Raw genomic sequence first — 13,874 nt, 5'->3', positions numbered from 1 at the left:
GAGACAAGTCACAGCAGTAGTGATAGACTAGACTGCGCACCGAGACAGAACACACAAAATAGCAGGAAAAGACGCAGAAAGAGAATTAATGCAAGGATGGACTCGGATGGAGAGCCTGCCAATGATTACTGATGATTAAATTTTATAGAAAAGAAAAGGACCAAGGAACTACATGTACGTGTACAAGTTATGCTATAGACTATGTCCACTAACATCACCAGATATTTGACAATCAGTTCATGTGATTTACATTGCACAAAATGGACCGACAGTACTGACGTTCTGCAACTAACTTGCAACTAACTTGGAAGGTCCCGCCTAAGTTATTGTGAGTGGTTGCGCTCACCTTCCCCTCCTATGTTTTCATATCATTGAACTTAGAACCTTCCAAGTTGGTGACATGCATTGATTCAGACCAACGATATCCATTGCAAACGCACACATGCACCTTTTGACCTTTTGACGCCCATCGCCGGAGGAGATGATAGTAAGTACTTGCTCACTGCCAAAATTGGTCACGTGGGTCTTGGGAGAGGGGAGCTCCGGAGTAGTCATAGCCCAAATTTGCTAGTGAATTCTTTGAGCAAAATATTGGATGCGCAAGTTGCCGGCAAGTTTCGAGCAAAATATCGAGTTTTGGTGGGCTTTTCGGAAAATCCAAGGCTTCTTAGGGAGTTTCCCAACACAATCAGTCACCAAGGTTGAAAACGAGCATAAAAGTAGGACAAAACAGACTCGTGGCTACATTTTTGTAGAAAGTTGAGCAGCAGCAGGAGCCCAATCAAAAATTCCGTAGTCATCAGCGACAGCACGGCTGTTATGCATGCATAATCCAGCGACATTATGTACGGTACGACATTTTCCCGTCGCCCCAGTGATCCATGATGCTGTCGTACGCGACCTTGCTGCCTTTTTCAAATCTCTGGAAATATTCGGCAAGGTTTCGCCTATGTTTCTGTCGATTCCAGCCGTTTTCTACATTGGATTCGCGAAGTCTAAGCGAATTCACCTTCCTGCCTTCAAGCTGCGCAAGCAGATATTTTGATCGTCAAAATGCGCAATGGGAAAGTGAAGTTACGATCTTTTTCGTTTCGTTCTTCCTCGTCGTGCCGGCCATTGGCGTTTATCAGAATTGGCTCACATTCGAGGCTTCCTCCTAAGGGGTGCAGAATTTTTGGCAGCCTTCACGCCAATTTTCATTGAAAGGTTTGTCCTTTTCCTACGTCGTAGTTATATTTTCATTGCCGCCCAGATTATCGTTTTCGTGCCCAAGTCGATTTGCGTGGCGTACTTGGACGTCAATTGCAAGTGTTTGCTGATAATGCAGGACGAGTGGAAGTGTGTTCTCCTGCCTCAATGTCTAACGAAGACCCCGGTTTCGTCCGCCATAGGAGGGATCCGTGCATGCTTCGTTCTGGATGTTAGCAAGTACAAATCAGACATGCATCCAATGAACATTTTTTGAAATCCATGCTTTCGAAATGTATGTAGAAACAGGACATTGTGTAGAGATTTTAAATGTCAGAGATGCAAGATTCCCCATCTGTCTGAGGCCTTACGTGTAGACACATAGGCATGGGTTTTTTGTATTACTAGTGTTACTGCAGATTTAGGCCACGCACAATGTAGTCTTTCGACGATCCTGCTGAAAAGCACACACTTGCATGCGTAAAGACCATACTGAAATACTTCAAGTAATTGAACCACAACAAACGACAACCATGATGCAGCTTATATATCTTGCACTACATCAGCACTAAGCACAGCATGGCACTCAGGACAGGGCCGCTGGTGATGGCCGTACCCGGTTTTACCACTCTCGGCGTTCATGATAATTACATGTAACATGTTAAATATGCAAATGATTATGTAGAACACTAATAGGCTATCCTCGTACACTCCTCACTAGAGTCCCTCCTAAACTGCTTTCTACTTTAGTGAGGACTACTGTACAAGCTGCATTATGCAGAGTATCTGTTGCTACCGGAGTGTGTAGCCGAAACAACCAGGTTATTATTCTGATGCGAATAAGATACACAGCATCACGCATCTTCATGACCATGCCATTCCTATGGAGCTGGCTCAGGGCTTGATGGCAATGCAGTTCACCTGCTGAATTGACAGATGTCCATGGATTCATTTTAAAATAACAAGTCGGTCAAGTGAGAATTCAAGTCGGCAGGAATAGCGCAAGCTCCCACGTAGGGAGCAACACACAATTCCCCAAGTATCGCCGGAGTCGCATCAACCTCTTCTTCACATTAATTACAATACGGCGAATTAAATCAAAGCTGTAAGAAGCTAAATAATTCTGTGACTTGAAACAAGCATTGATAGAAGAATAACACCTATAGCAGGTCCATGTGCTTTAAAAGTTGGAGACTAGAAGATATCCTCTATTTGTACACTAACAAGACCAACATGGAAGCGTTGCGGGCAACCAACTCCGCCATGCTATGACACTTGATGATGTATTGTGGTACTTTGCTTATCACTGCAAGCCCACTGGTTGACTTGATCATCATCCATTGCTACTTTCATAACGAAGATCAGCAGTGCAACTGTGGCAATAAATATCACCGCCTCCAATGCCGCACTTATTGGAGGAGCACATTCTACTGGAAATGAAACACTTCAATGTTCAGTTAGTGCTGATCTGGAATAGTATGGAGAGTAGGGTGGTGAAGGGTTACACGCAAATTCAACATCCTTGCCGATGAGCACTGTGGAGCATGTGCAATGCAGAAACTGCTGACCAATAGTATACAGAATCTGATTTCCAGCAATCCTAATATCCTCATTGATCCCAAGGTGAAGAGCACACGCATGAAGAGACGTACATGTAGCTGCTATGTCATCAACTTTGCGTTGAGAGAGTAGCAGACGATCGAATTCTATCCTTCTCCAAGATGAATTGCAATCAGTCTAACGATTTATTTGCGCTCTTTTCTTATGCACGGAAATCTGGCTGTAAGCTGTCCTCAGGGGAGAACATGTTCTAGAATAAGAGCAGTGGGGTTCCATCTGTTCACGTCATGATGGTAGTGAGTCAAGCAAACGTGCCCCCTTCTTGTTCCGAAGTTTCAAACACACCGAATTCCATGATGCACTACATTACTAGAATTTATTACACTGCATCGTCTTGAAAACAATTCCTGTATTGACTGTATTGACTCCAGGACATACTAACTTCAGTACTTCGCCGAAGGGAGGCTTCCAGGTCTTGGTGGTAGACTTATTCTCCTCCAGCATGGCCTCATACGACCTCTCCAAGGCACGAATCCATCGCCCCAAAAACAAAAAAACTTTCTTCGATAAATTTGAAAAATGTGCAGAAAGACTGCACGCGTCGGCACGCTGTGCGTACGCGAGCTGTTGCGATGCTGGTTGCTACGGTACGCCGCCATATTGATAAATGTCGCACTCAGAACAGCCGTGACAGTTTGTAGATTTTTCCTTGAAACTCATTTTATCTCGAGCAAAATGAAAGCAAAATATCGACAGAGAAAGGAAATGCCGAGCAGAATATCGAAAATCTTGCAGCAAAATTGTGCGGCAAAATGTCGATGTGGGCAGAGCAAATTTGGGCCATGACTACTCCGGAGAGAGACTCAAAAGGTATCTTGGAAAGATGACTCAATTGGATACTGAACCACCCAACGTCCGACACGCCCTGAAATCCCCAAACTATGGGTGGACTTGAAAATGATCCCACTGATGGGCTCACCATGCCTCAGCAAGTTGGTGAGGACGAGGTGCAGAAAAAGGATCGACGGCATCAGGGTATATCCGTTCCGGGATCCAACTGCATTTACGCCTGCCCCCAGTGAAGGTAATACTTCCTACTACTAGTAGTGTGGGTGGGTAAATCAGAGTGGATCTGTGGTGGTGGTGGTACACACACACACACACACACACACACACACACACACACACACACACACACACACACACACACACACACACACACACACACACACACACACACACACACACACACACACACACACACACACACACACACACACACACACACACACACACACACACACACACACACACACACACACACACACACACACACACACACACACACACACACACACACACACACACACACACACACACACACACACACACACACACACACACACACACACACACACACACACACACACACACATACCTTTGACCTTTGACGCCCCATCTCCAGTGGAGATGATAGGCTACTGAGCTGGGCAGTACTTGATGTGACGCTTCAAATCGCCACTTCTCCTAAACGCTCTGCCGCATGCGCAGTGAAAGTCCTTCGGTGCCGGGGGAGGAAGACGATGCTGATGGACCCACCTGCGCCATTCCGGGCGATCTTGCGCGAGCCAATACCACTCGGACTCCGGAATATCCAGTGAGCCCAGATCACCGACAATCGTGTCTCGCCAACGCTTCTTTGGCCCATGCCGTGGTCTGGTTGCCTCGAGCTCCCCAAACAACACTTATTGAGGAATCCGGGCCGCGTCCATACGGGCAACATGACCCAGCCAACGCAGACGGTACTCACGCAGGAGAGTGCCAATGTCCTCAGGAAGACGCGCTCTCTGGGCTAGATCAGCAGTAGTAAGATGACGGGAGTGCTGATCGCTCCTCGAGACTCCCAAGATGGAACGGACGCATGAGCGATGAAACAGATTCAGGCGATTCATCTGTCGGGCCTTCATGGGCCAAGTCTCTGCTCCATAGAAGAGGGTAGGGAGGACAATGACCTTGTAGACAAGACGCTTAGACTTGATGGATAGGCCGCTACACCCGAAGATTGGCTTTTGGAGAGTGCCAAAAGCACGAAAGGCCTTGGCAAGGCGGGAGGTGAGCTCCTTGTCCAGAGCACCGTCTGCACTCAGGACACTGCCAAGATAGGTAAATCTGTCCACAACCTCGAAGCTTCCTCCCTCCTGAAGATCAATGGAAGGTGGCGGGTCAAAGCAGCTCACCGCCATGGCCTTGGTCTTCTGGACGCTCACAGTTAGACCCCAACTCGAAGCACAGGATACAAACTCGTTTGTCATCGTCTCCAGGTGGCTCAAAGAGGTGGTGTAGAGAGCAGCATCATCAGCAAACTGGGACTCCGTGATGTCAGTGGAGGCCAGCCGAGACTTGGCGGTCCGATCCCCAACACGCTTCCTGCCGACACGGTAGCGGACCCGTACACCCGGAACAGAAGACTGGCGATGCCACGAAGAGACCACTGCAGAGAAATATAGATTAAAGAGCGTAGGCGCCAGAGTGCAGCCCTGACGCAAGCCATTCCGGACGTTGATGTTGTCTGTGACGACGTTAGGGAGCTGAACACGCGCCTCCATGCCGTCATGGAGGGACTGGACAAGGCCAAGCAGCTTCGAAGGAATCCCAAGATTGCGGAGCACAAGCCACAAAGCCGACCGCAGAATGGAATCATAGGCCTTGCGCAGATCGACGAAAAGCACATAATTATAGCTCAGAATCGTGCTCCACTGCCTTCTCCATCAGTTGTCTTGCGGTGAATACCATGTCACTGCAGCCACGGCCCCTGCGGAATCCGCACACACACACAATACAATACAATACAATACAATAATGCCCATCCGGTGATTTTTTATTTTTTATTTTTTACTAGAGCCACGTAAACCCGTCATGTGTGAGCCATGAATAAGGGGAGTGGTGGCGTGGTCTGGGATGATGGCAGGTCCTGAAAGGACCGACAGTGTTTCAGTCACGCGGAACAGAACTTCGAGTGGCGAGTGAGCCTCCTCCTGGCGACGGCGAAAATCTCGGCAGCAGTGGCACCTGAAATCCCGAGACACAGGTTTAGGCGGCTGGATGGTGTTGCAGGCCAGTCTCCACGCACGGCGGTCCTCGGCTAGGCTGTACCAGTCATCAAGGTCATTGATGTGGCGTTCCTCTAGGTCAATCACGATGTTGTCACGCCAACGCTTGCGTGGCCCGTGGCGGGGGCGCGTCTTCTGGAGCTCACCAAACAATAATGCACTTTGGTATTCTGTCGTCCGACATGCGTCCGACATGCCCCAACCAGCGAAGACGGCGCATCCTCAGCATCTCCACCACTGATCGCAAACCAGCCCGCTCCAAGATGACGGCATTGGAGAGATGCTCATTCCATTGTTCGGACTTGCTGACGTCCAGGATAAACCGAGCACAGCGGTTGTGGAAGACTGACTGACGGCGGGTGTCGGTTCCCTTGACAGCCCATGAGTCACAGCCATAAAGTAACGTTGAGAGGACGACTGCAGAGTAAACATGAGTCTTGGTACGCACAGAGATGTGGCGGTTTCCGAAGACAGCAGAACGCAAGGCACCAAAAGACCGGGAGGCCTTGGCAAGACGGGAAGAAACCTCAACCAACAACTGGTCATCATTAGTAATACAGCTACCGAGGTATGTGGGTATGCGCACACGCACACACACACACACACACACACAGTGACACACACACACACACACACACACCTTTGACCTTTGACCTTTGACGCCCATCGCCGGAGGCGATGATAGCAATGCTACGGCAGAAGCCATAGCAACTTGTGCTGGGATTACACCATTCAACAGCTTGCAAGGCTGAAGAATTGACCGTCACTATTCAGCCTGGTCTACACCATACAGCTATTTGGAGTGACATTTTCTGGCCAGTGAATCCCTATTTTTGGTCTTTTCCTTTTTTTTTTTTTTTTTTTTTTCCCGCACACACATCACACCACGTACTCCGGCATGCACTGGCTGTTGGTAACCACCCAGGAGAATGAAAGAAAAGTCAGGAAGAGTCTGAGAAAGAGAAGAAAGACGTGTGTGACCATAATCGTCGGGAATCGAACCCGCAATCTATCGATTGGAAATCGCTGCACATACCACTGCACCATATGGGACACACACACACACACACACACACACACACACACACACACACACACACACACCATTATACTCGTACTGTACCATACACCCGTCGCAAGAGAAGCACGCAAATCTGCAAATGCACACTGGATGTGCACCCACAGATTTTCTCTTTATAGCAACGATAGCGGATCTGATTCTAATTGAAACAGATCAAGACAAGCGCCAGATAACTGTCTAATCCACACAACTGACGAAGCCATGTGAATCGACCCCCCCCCCCCCCAAATAATTGGGCCAATGCACACCTGGTCTACTCAGTACACCACACGGAGTACATCGGAATAGCCAAGACAGTTACCTATGCACACCCTACACTTGCTGGGGTAACCAGCATAGATAGCTCGCTGCTTTGATAGAAGCAGACACTAGATGCACTGGTACCTTCAAGTTAAATTGGAGTTATTTTACCAACCAGCCTCGGCAACTGGGTACTGGGAACCCAGGGCCAACAGACGTACCAACAACCTCAGCCATGAAAGCTATAGTAATGACACACTGGATTGTGGAGCCGAAACTAGTCCAACTTCCAAAATGCTTTGGCAAGAGGGTAGCCTGTCCCCGGGGAAAATTGCGGAAAAAAATCGCAAAAATCGCGAGGGAAAACGCGGCATAATATGGCATAATTTGCAGTAAATATGCGGTGAATAATATTGATGTGCGGCAATTTTCAGTGAGTATGTAGTGAAATCAATCAGTTACAAGTCTCTGGTGTAAGCACTCGTCATATTTGAGTAAAAAGCTGCCACGATGAGACGTTGCTGACCGAACAGTGCACTGTGTGTACGTGTAGTGCAACAAAAAAGTTCAAAAAACGCGGGGAAATCGCGGAAAACGCGGTCTTTTAAAAAATCGCAAAAAACGCGGCCGCGGAATCGCAATTTTCCCCGGGGACAGGGTAGCCTTCCGACAGATTGGACATGCACACACACACCATTGGACCATTGGACGCCCATCGCCGAAGGCGATGATAGCGATGCTACAGCAGAAGCCATAGCAGCTTGTGCTGGGATACCATTCAACAACTTGCAAGGCTGAAGAATTGACCGCCACTATTCAGCCTGGTCTACACCACACAGCTACGAAGTGGCTTTTTCTGGCCAGTGAATCCCTACTTTTTGGTCTTTTTTCATTTTCACACACACACACGCACGCGCACCCGCTCACAAACACATTGCTAATATTGGTAGCAGCTCCACGAAGACGTTTGTGTTACTTTTAACTGTTATCGTCAATTCAATCTGCAGATCACAGAGATCCATCAACGTGACTAAGATGCATCCCATGAAATAATGAACTAGTGCTTGGATTCGGACAAAAAATAACGGAATGAGAAGTATAAAAGCCAAAGAGGAACGAAGCCTCTAACTTTACATTTCATAATGATACAAGACAAGTAACAAGTAAGCATGATTTTTTAATGAACGGAGGTGGACATACGAGTATGAAGACAATGCCACAATCTTTTTTTTCGTTTGCATGAGCGACGGAACTGAAAGGAAAACTTGCAGATGATAACGGTACAAGAAACGCTTCCAGAGAGGACTGGAGCGGAGCCATTGAAACAGCGAGTGAAAGCGTCAAGAATCTTACAATGGGCGGCTCGCTAAAAGGAGCGGTCAGAGTAGCTTAAAATCAATAGTTTGGAGGACGTTGTTGAATGATGGCTACGTCAATGTAATCGCCAATCTGAAAGCGAGACGACTCCAGCGTGACAGAGTCGGACGGAGAGCGGTTAGTCGGATCCACGACGCCGAGTTCTTTCACACGATAGATGCCGCGCGACTTTGTCGGGAAGACGGACGCGAACGAGAAGATCATTCCCCGACGCTGGGCGTCCTGGTTGACTTCCTTGACCAGCGTCATGAGCTCGCGTAATGTTGCATCTTTCCTGTAAGCACAAAGGAACACACGGACACACACACACCCACATGAGATACACTGCGCAGGATCATAACCATGTGTCAGATCATCTTGCCCATCAGCCGCCACGGCAGCTCACAGGCATGGCGTGCAATTGTAGTCCGGTAAAGCGAGTATGGTACGGGAGCGTGTGTACTAGTATACGGGGATGCGTAACGTTATATGCTTGCACGGGCAAAGGGGCTCATACAACATTATGACTTTGCATTACCGAGACACATGCAACACATAGTGGAGTGCTATCGGCACGACGGGACACCCGGGGCATGGTGACAAACGCAGCAATCATATCCTGCCATGGGTGTCCCGTCATGCTGATGACGACGGGACAAGATGACCAAAAAAATACATGTAGGTCCGCGTGGCCCATATCGTGCAGAGCACTGTCTGCTCCAAAGCTGGGTCAGCCAGGTCAGCGACCCGGTTGGGTGGTGCTTGGACCCGTTTGGAAAAAGAACAAGTGACCCGGTTGGGAATATATATACATCAGGGAATCCTACATCAGGGAATCCTAAATATTCACAGCTCCCTGATGTACGTGCAGTAGCTGCACTTGAATGCACCCGGCTCTGACCCGGTTGCAAGAATTGTGCCAGGTACATGTGTACCACATTGGTTTGAAGTCCCAAAGCAGACACTGCAGAGGAGTGCAATTCGTGCAGCCACCACACTGGGTTCTACTGGCAAACATCCGTTTCCTAACGCTTTCCTAACTAGCAAGCATATTCGGGATAGCTACCCGAGATCTGCATGGTCTATACGACTATTGTAACTGAGAAGAAGCTGCGATTTTTTCCCCTTTGCAGTCACGAAGTTTAACAACTCCAGCCACCACATACTCGTCTTTTATTTCTCTAGAACAGAGGAGAGAAGAAGTGGTTTCAGATAATGTTTGTCAAGTTAACGAAGGGTTCTTTCTCGTGAAACCGGAAACTATGTACCTCGTTGGAGATTCAGTATGCAGTACAGTGCAGTGCTACAGTAAGAAGAAAACGGTGGAAAGGTTGCAGCACTTTACAAAATGTGCGAAAACACCATAATGGTGTACTAGTCGACAAGTTAAGGCCACACGTTTTTATTTCTATGTTTCTCGTCACCCGCACGCATACGATTCAGGAGTCTGGAAGAAAAAAAAAACTGTGCTGCACTGACTGTGCATGTGGGGACCAGCACACTCATGAACATGTACATAATGTGGCCTGGCCTGAGGTCGGCATTTTGTGTGCGCAATCTAGCTGCACATGCACAGATTGTGATAGAAGCTCCTACCACATGCTACTATTACTAGTTGCTAACTATGGATGGTGTATAGGTGGATTTTAGTGTGAACAAAGGTCTAGTAAACTTTTATTTTATTTTTTGGTCTTTTTTATTTTTTCCACCTCTCGCATACGTTTTTAGATTTTCAGGTGACGAGAAACATAGAAATAAAAACGTGTGGCGTAATAGGAAAAAAACAAAAAAAAAACAAGACAACACATGGCATGATGGAGGCCTCAAACAATCCTCCTGTTGTCTGAACAGCCCTAGCCATGCACTCAAGCTTCTTCACTAACATTCAGGCATGCACGACTCACCAAGTGTATATCTGCAATTCATCACTCGGTGCATTGCCGCGGAAGAAATCATCAGGTCTGTATGCAGAGAGCAGAGAGAGAGAAAGAGAGAGAGAGAGAGAGAGAGAGAGAGAGAGAGAGAGAGAGAGAGAGAGAGAGAGAGAGAGAGAGAGAAAGAGAGAGAGAGCAAGAGGGAGAGAAAGACAGAGAGAGAGAGAGAGAGAGAGAGAGAGAGAGAGAGAGAGAGAGATAGAGAGAGAGAGAGAGAGAAAGAGAGAGAGAGCAAGAGGGAGAGAAAGACACACAGAGAGAGAGAGAGAGAGAGAGAGAGAGAGAGATAGAGAGAGAGAGAGAAAAAGAGAGAGAGAGAGAGAGAGAGAGAGAGAGAGAGAGAGAGATCACGAACAGCACAACAACGTGCAGAGCTACATACCATTCACGTGAGAATGGCTGCCAGGGGAAGATATCTACACATGCCCCCCTCCCCCCCCCACACACACACAGTACAATTATACAGCACTGTCAAATGCCGCAGTACGGAGCACCCAAGAACGACCAGGCTAGAATTCCACCAAGCACAGCATACCAATGTATACACGGTGACTCAACTGTGCATAGACTGCATACATGAAGATAAGAACGTCATGGGTTAGACGTTGACCCCCCAGTACTGTAGGTTGATTTTGAACAATTCGGGTATGAGCACAGTGCACTTCCTGCCGAAAACAAAAGCAGTCAGCCTAACACTGTCAATGTCAGTGTTTGTTTCGCCGGCATGTTGGAGCTCATGCTGTGCTGTTGCTGACAATGCGCCTTCTAGGCAAAAGGCTGTGTTTACATGAGGCGTTTCAACCTGGGTTGAGCTCGACCCGGGTCAAGAAACCAGCCATGATCACAGATCCACTAGCGCGTTTACATGACGCATTGCGCTTGACCCGGGGCGAGAAAATCGTATAAACGTACTTCTGTGCGTATCTCGCACCAGGTTTGAATAGCAGTGCACAGGAAAATTTCGCGCGAAAGTATTCACGTGACTATAGGACTCTAGAAGTGGACTTTTGGCGGCATATCAGTATTTGACCCGGGTTAACTGTTTTCATGTAAACACCCACCGATTTTCAACTCGGGTTGAACTCGACTCGGGTTGAAAATTCTCATGTAAACACAGCCTAAGTGGCATTGATCGATGGCAAACATATCATAAGCAGAAGCCGAATTGATTGTTCGCAAGCCAGCCATTCTGGTCATGCGTCGACGCCAGAGATTGCATCTGTCGCCAGCGCACTACATGATATAGAGGTTATGCGATTACATCGTTGCCTGGAAATGATGTGTGCAAATGTGTGCGTGTGTGCGTGCGTGTGCACGCGCGCGCACCCGTGTGTGTGTGTGTCACACGTGTACACTTACACACACTCACACACATACGCATACCCCCACCCCCCACACCCACACACGTACAAACGTACACACACATGCACACACATGCACGCCCACACACACACACACACACACACACACACACACACAAGCATGTCTCTATTCGCTGGTCCAAATACACCACTTACCTGTGATGGCGACCAAAGTTAAAGAACACCCGAAGCAGAAGTGGGCAGGTCTAAAGAAATCCACACAAGGTCAACACAGCACGAGAAATACATTATAGAGAGCGGACAGTAGTATCAGAAACACTGGGAGAAAGACCAAAACACTCTGATGATACGGTGTGCATTTTACAAATTCTTGAGGTGTGGGTGTGTGACCACCGTAAAGTCGCGGATAAAAGCCGGGCTTATAAGCATGTAAGCTGCTTTCTGCATCAGGCTTTAATGCAAAACCAGACTTGTATGCAAACCATGCTTATATGCACCACTGGTATGGTAGATCTATGCGACACGCGTAGATCTACCACTGACTACCGGTATGGCGGCAGTTTTACTATGCACCGTACATAGCGCATGCACTCTTGACCTGCCCGATCCGCGCTTGCATAGAAGCCAGGCTTCTACGCGCGACAGGCTTATATGCATTTGACCCGTTTGATTTTCAGGCTTCTATCCGCGATGTGCTTGTATGCAAACCCGGCTTTTATCCGCAACTTTACGGTGTGTGTGTGTATGAGAGAGAGATAGAGAGAGTGAGTGAGACTGAGAAAGACAGACAGACAGAAGGAGGGGGGGGGGGGGGGAAGAGATCAACGGATAGTCCACCACTATCTTCTCAAATGATGCGTCAAATAGCAACGAAAGAGGGCATACACAAACCAGGCACATTGAATTCATACACATGTATACGCGCATGTAATACGCGATGCGAGCATGTGTGTGAGTGTGCATGCGTGTGCATGTGTGTGAGTGTGCATGCGTGTGCATGTGTGTGAGTGTGCATGCGTGTGCATGTGTGTGAGTGTGCATGCGTGTGCGTGTGTGTGCGTGTGCATGTGTGTGAGTGTGCATGTGTGTGAGTGTGCATGCGTGTGCATGTGTGTGAGTGTGCATGCGTGTGAGTGTGCATGCGTGTGCGTGCGTGTGCATGTGTGTGCGTGTGCATGTGTGTGCGTGTGCATGTGTGTGCGTGTGCATGTGTGTGCGTGTGTGTGCGTGTGCATGTGTGTGAGTGTGCATGTGCATGCGTGTTGAAGTACAACGTACAAGTAAAGTGTTGCTGCAGAGTTGTGCCTTGGTTAGGGGAAGTATCACTACTTTTACATACATGTATGTGGCGTTCTCACACGTCATACGTCAAACAACAATGCAACACTCGCCTCAGATTGGAACACCAATCTAAACGGATACATTGAAGGTAGTGTCTTCGAGTGCACATCTGTGTGGTGTCTCTTGCAAGTCCATACTTCCATGCTTGCTCTACGCCATTTCAAACTTGTACGCAGCGCGTTCAACTCAATTATAAGATAAAGTTACATTGCACATGACTGCACTCGTAGTACATGTACTGTATACAATTTCGCAATTGTTAGTGAAAGGGAAATAATTAAATCAGCATGAAATGTTTCAAAGTTTAAACTTCAGAGTTCAATACACTACAACAAATCTTTGAGAAATAGATCAAACACACAGCCACAATACTGAATAAGGATTTACCATGGGTAACCCACAGAACATTCACTCAAGTAATTACGGAAATCACAATTTGAAAATTTCTCACCTTTTCTCTATCCACAGAAAATGATGGTTTGGCTGCTTCTGGTTGTCTATCTCCTTCCCTATCTTTCACCTGCGTCTCACGGCCATTTCTCCTACTGCTATCCTCATCTCTTGACCTACGATCTCGCTCTCTGTCTGTTCGTCGCCTGGGAGAGCGAGAACGAGAGCGAGAGCGACTTTTGCTCCTTCTCCTTCGATCAGCCATTTTTCGGATTGGTTTGGATTGTTGGCATGGATACTGCATATGGCGTCAGACGCTACGGTAAAAAATGACACCAGGTTGTTTTCAAAA

General features: G+C 47.7%; 1 protein-coding gene across 1 annotated transcript; it reads right to left on the bottom strand.

Moving 5' to 3' along the window:
- Nucleotides 1-8,126: 8,126 nt before the first annotated feature.
- LOC135826461 (histone deacetylase complex subunit SAP18-like) lies at nt 8,127-13,810 on the bottom strand. The gene is made up of 4 exons (XM_065339067.1): nt 13,584-13,810; nt 11,987-12,036; nt 10,440-10,496; nt 8,127-8,830 (listed from the first exon to the last, which is right to left on the bottom strand). The coding sequence occupies exons 1-4, from the start codon at nt 13,785-13,787 to the stop codon at nt 8,575-8,577; spliced, it is 567 nt and encodes a 188-aa protein (XP_065195139.1). The 5' UTR covers nt 13,788-13,810; the 3' UTR covers nt 8,127-8,574.
- Between the last annotated feature and the right edge of the window lie 64 nt (nt 13,811-13,874).

The sequence above is a fragment of the Sycon ciliatum genome, chromosome 10 (genome assembly GCF_964019385.1).
Source record: "Sycon ciliatum chromosome 10, ocSycCili1.1, whole genome shotgun sequence".
Taxonomy (NCBI): Eukaryota; Metazoa; Porifera; class Calcarea; order Leucosolenida; family Sycettidae; genus Sycon; species Sycon ciliatum.
Note: the sequence above shows the minus strand (reverse complement) of the source record. Positions and strands in the feature narration are given on the sequence as shown.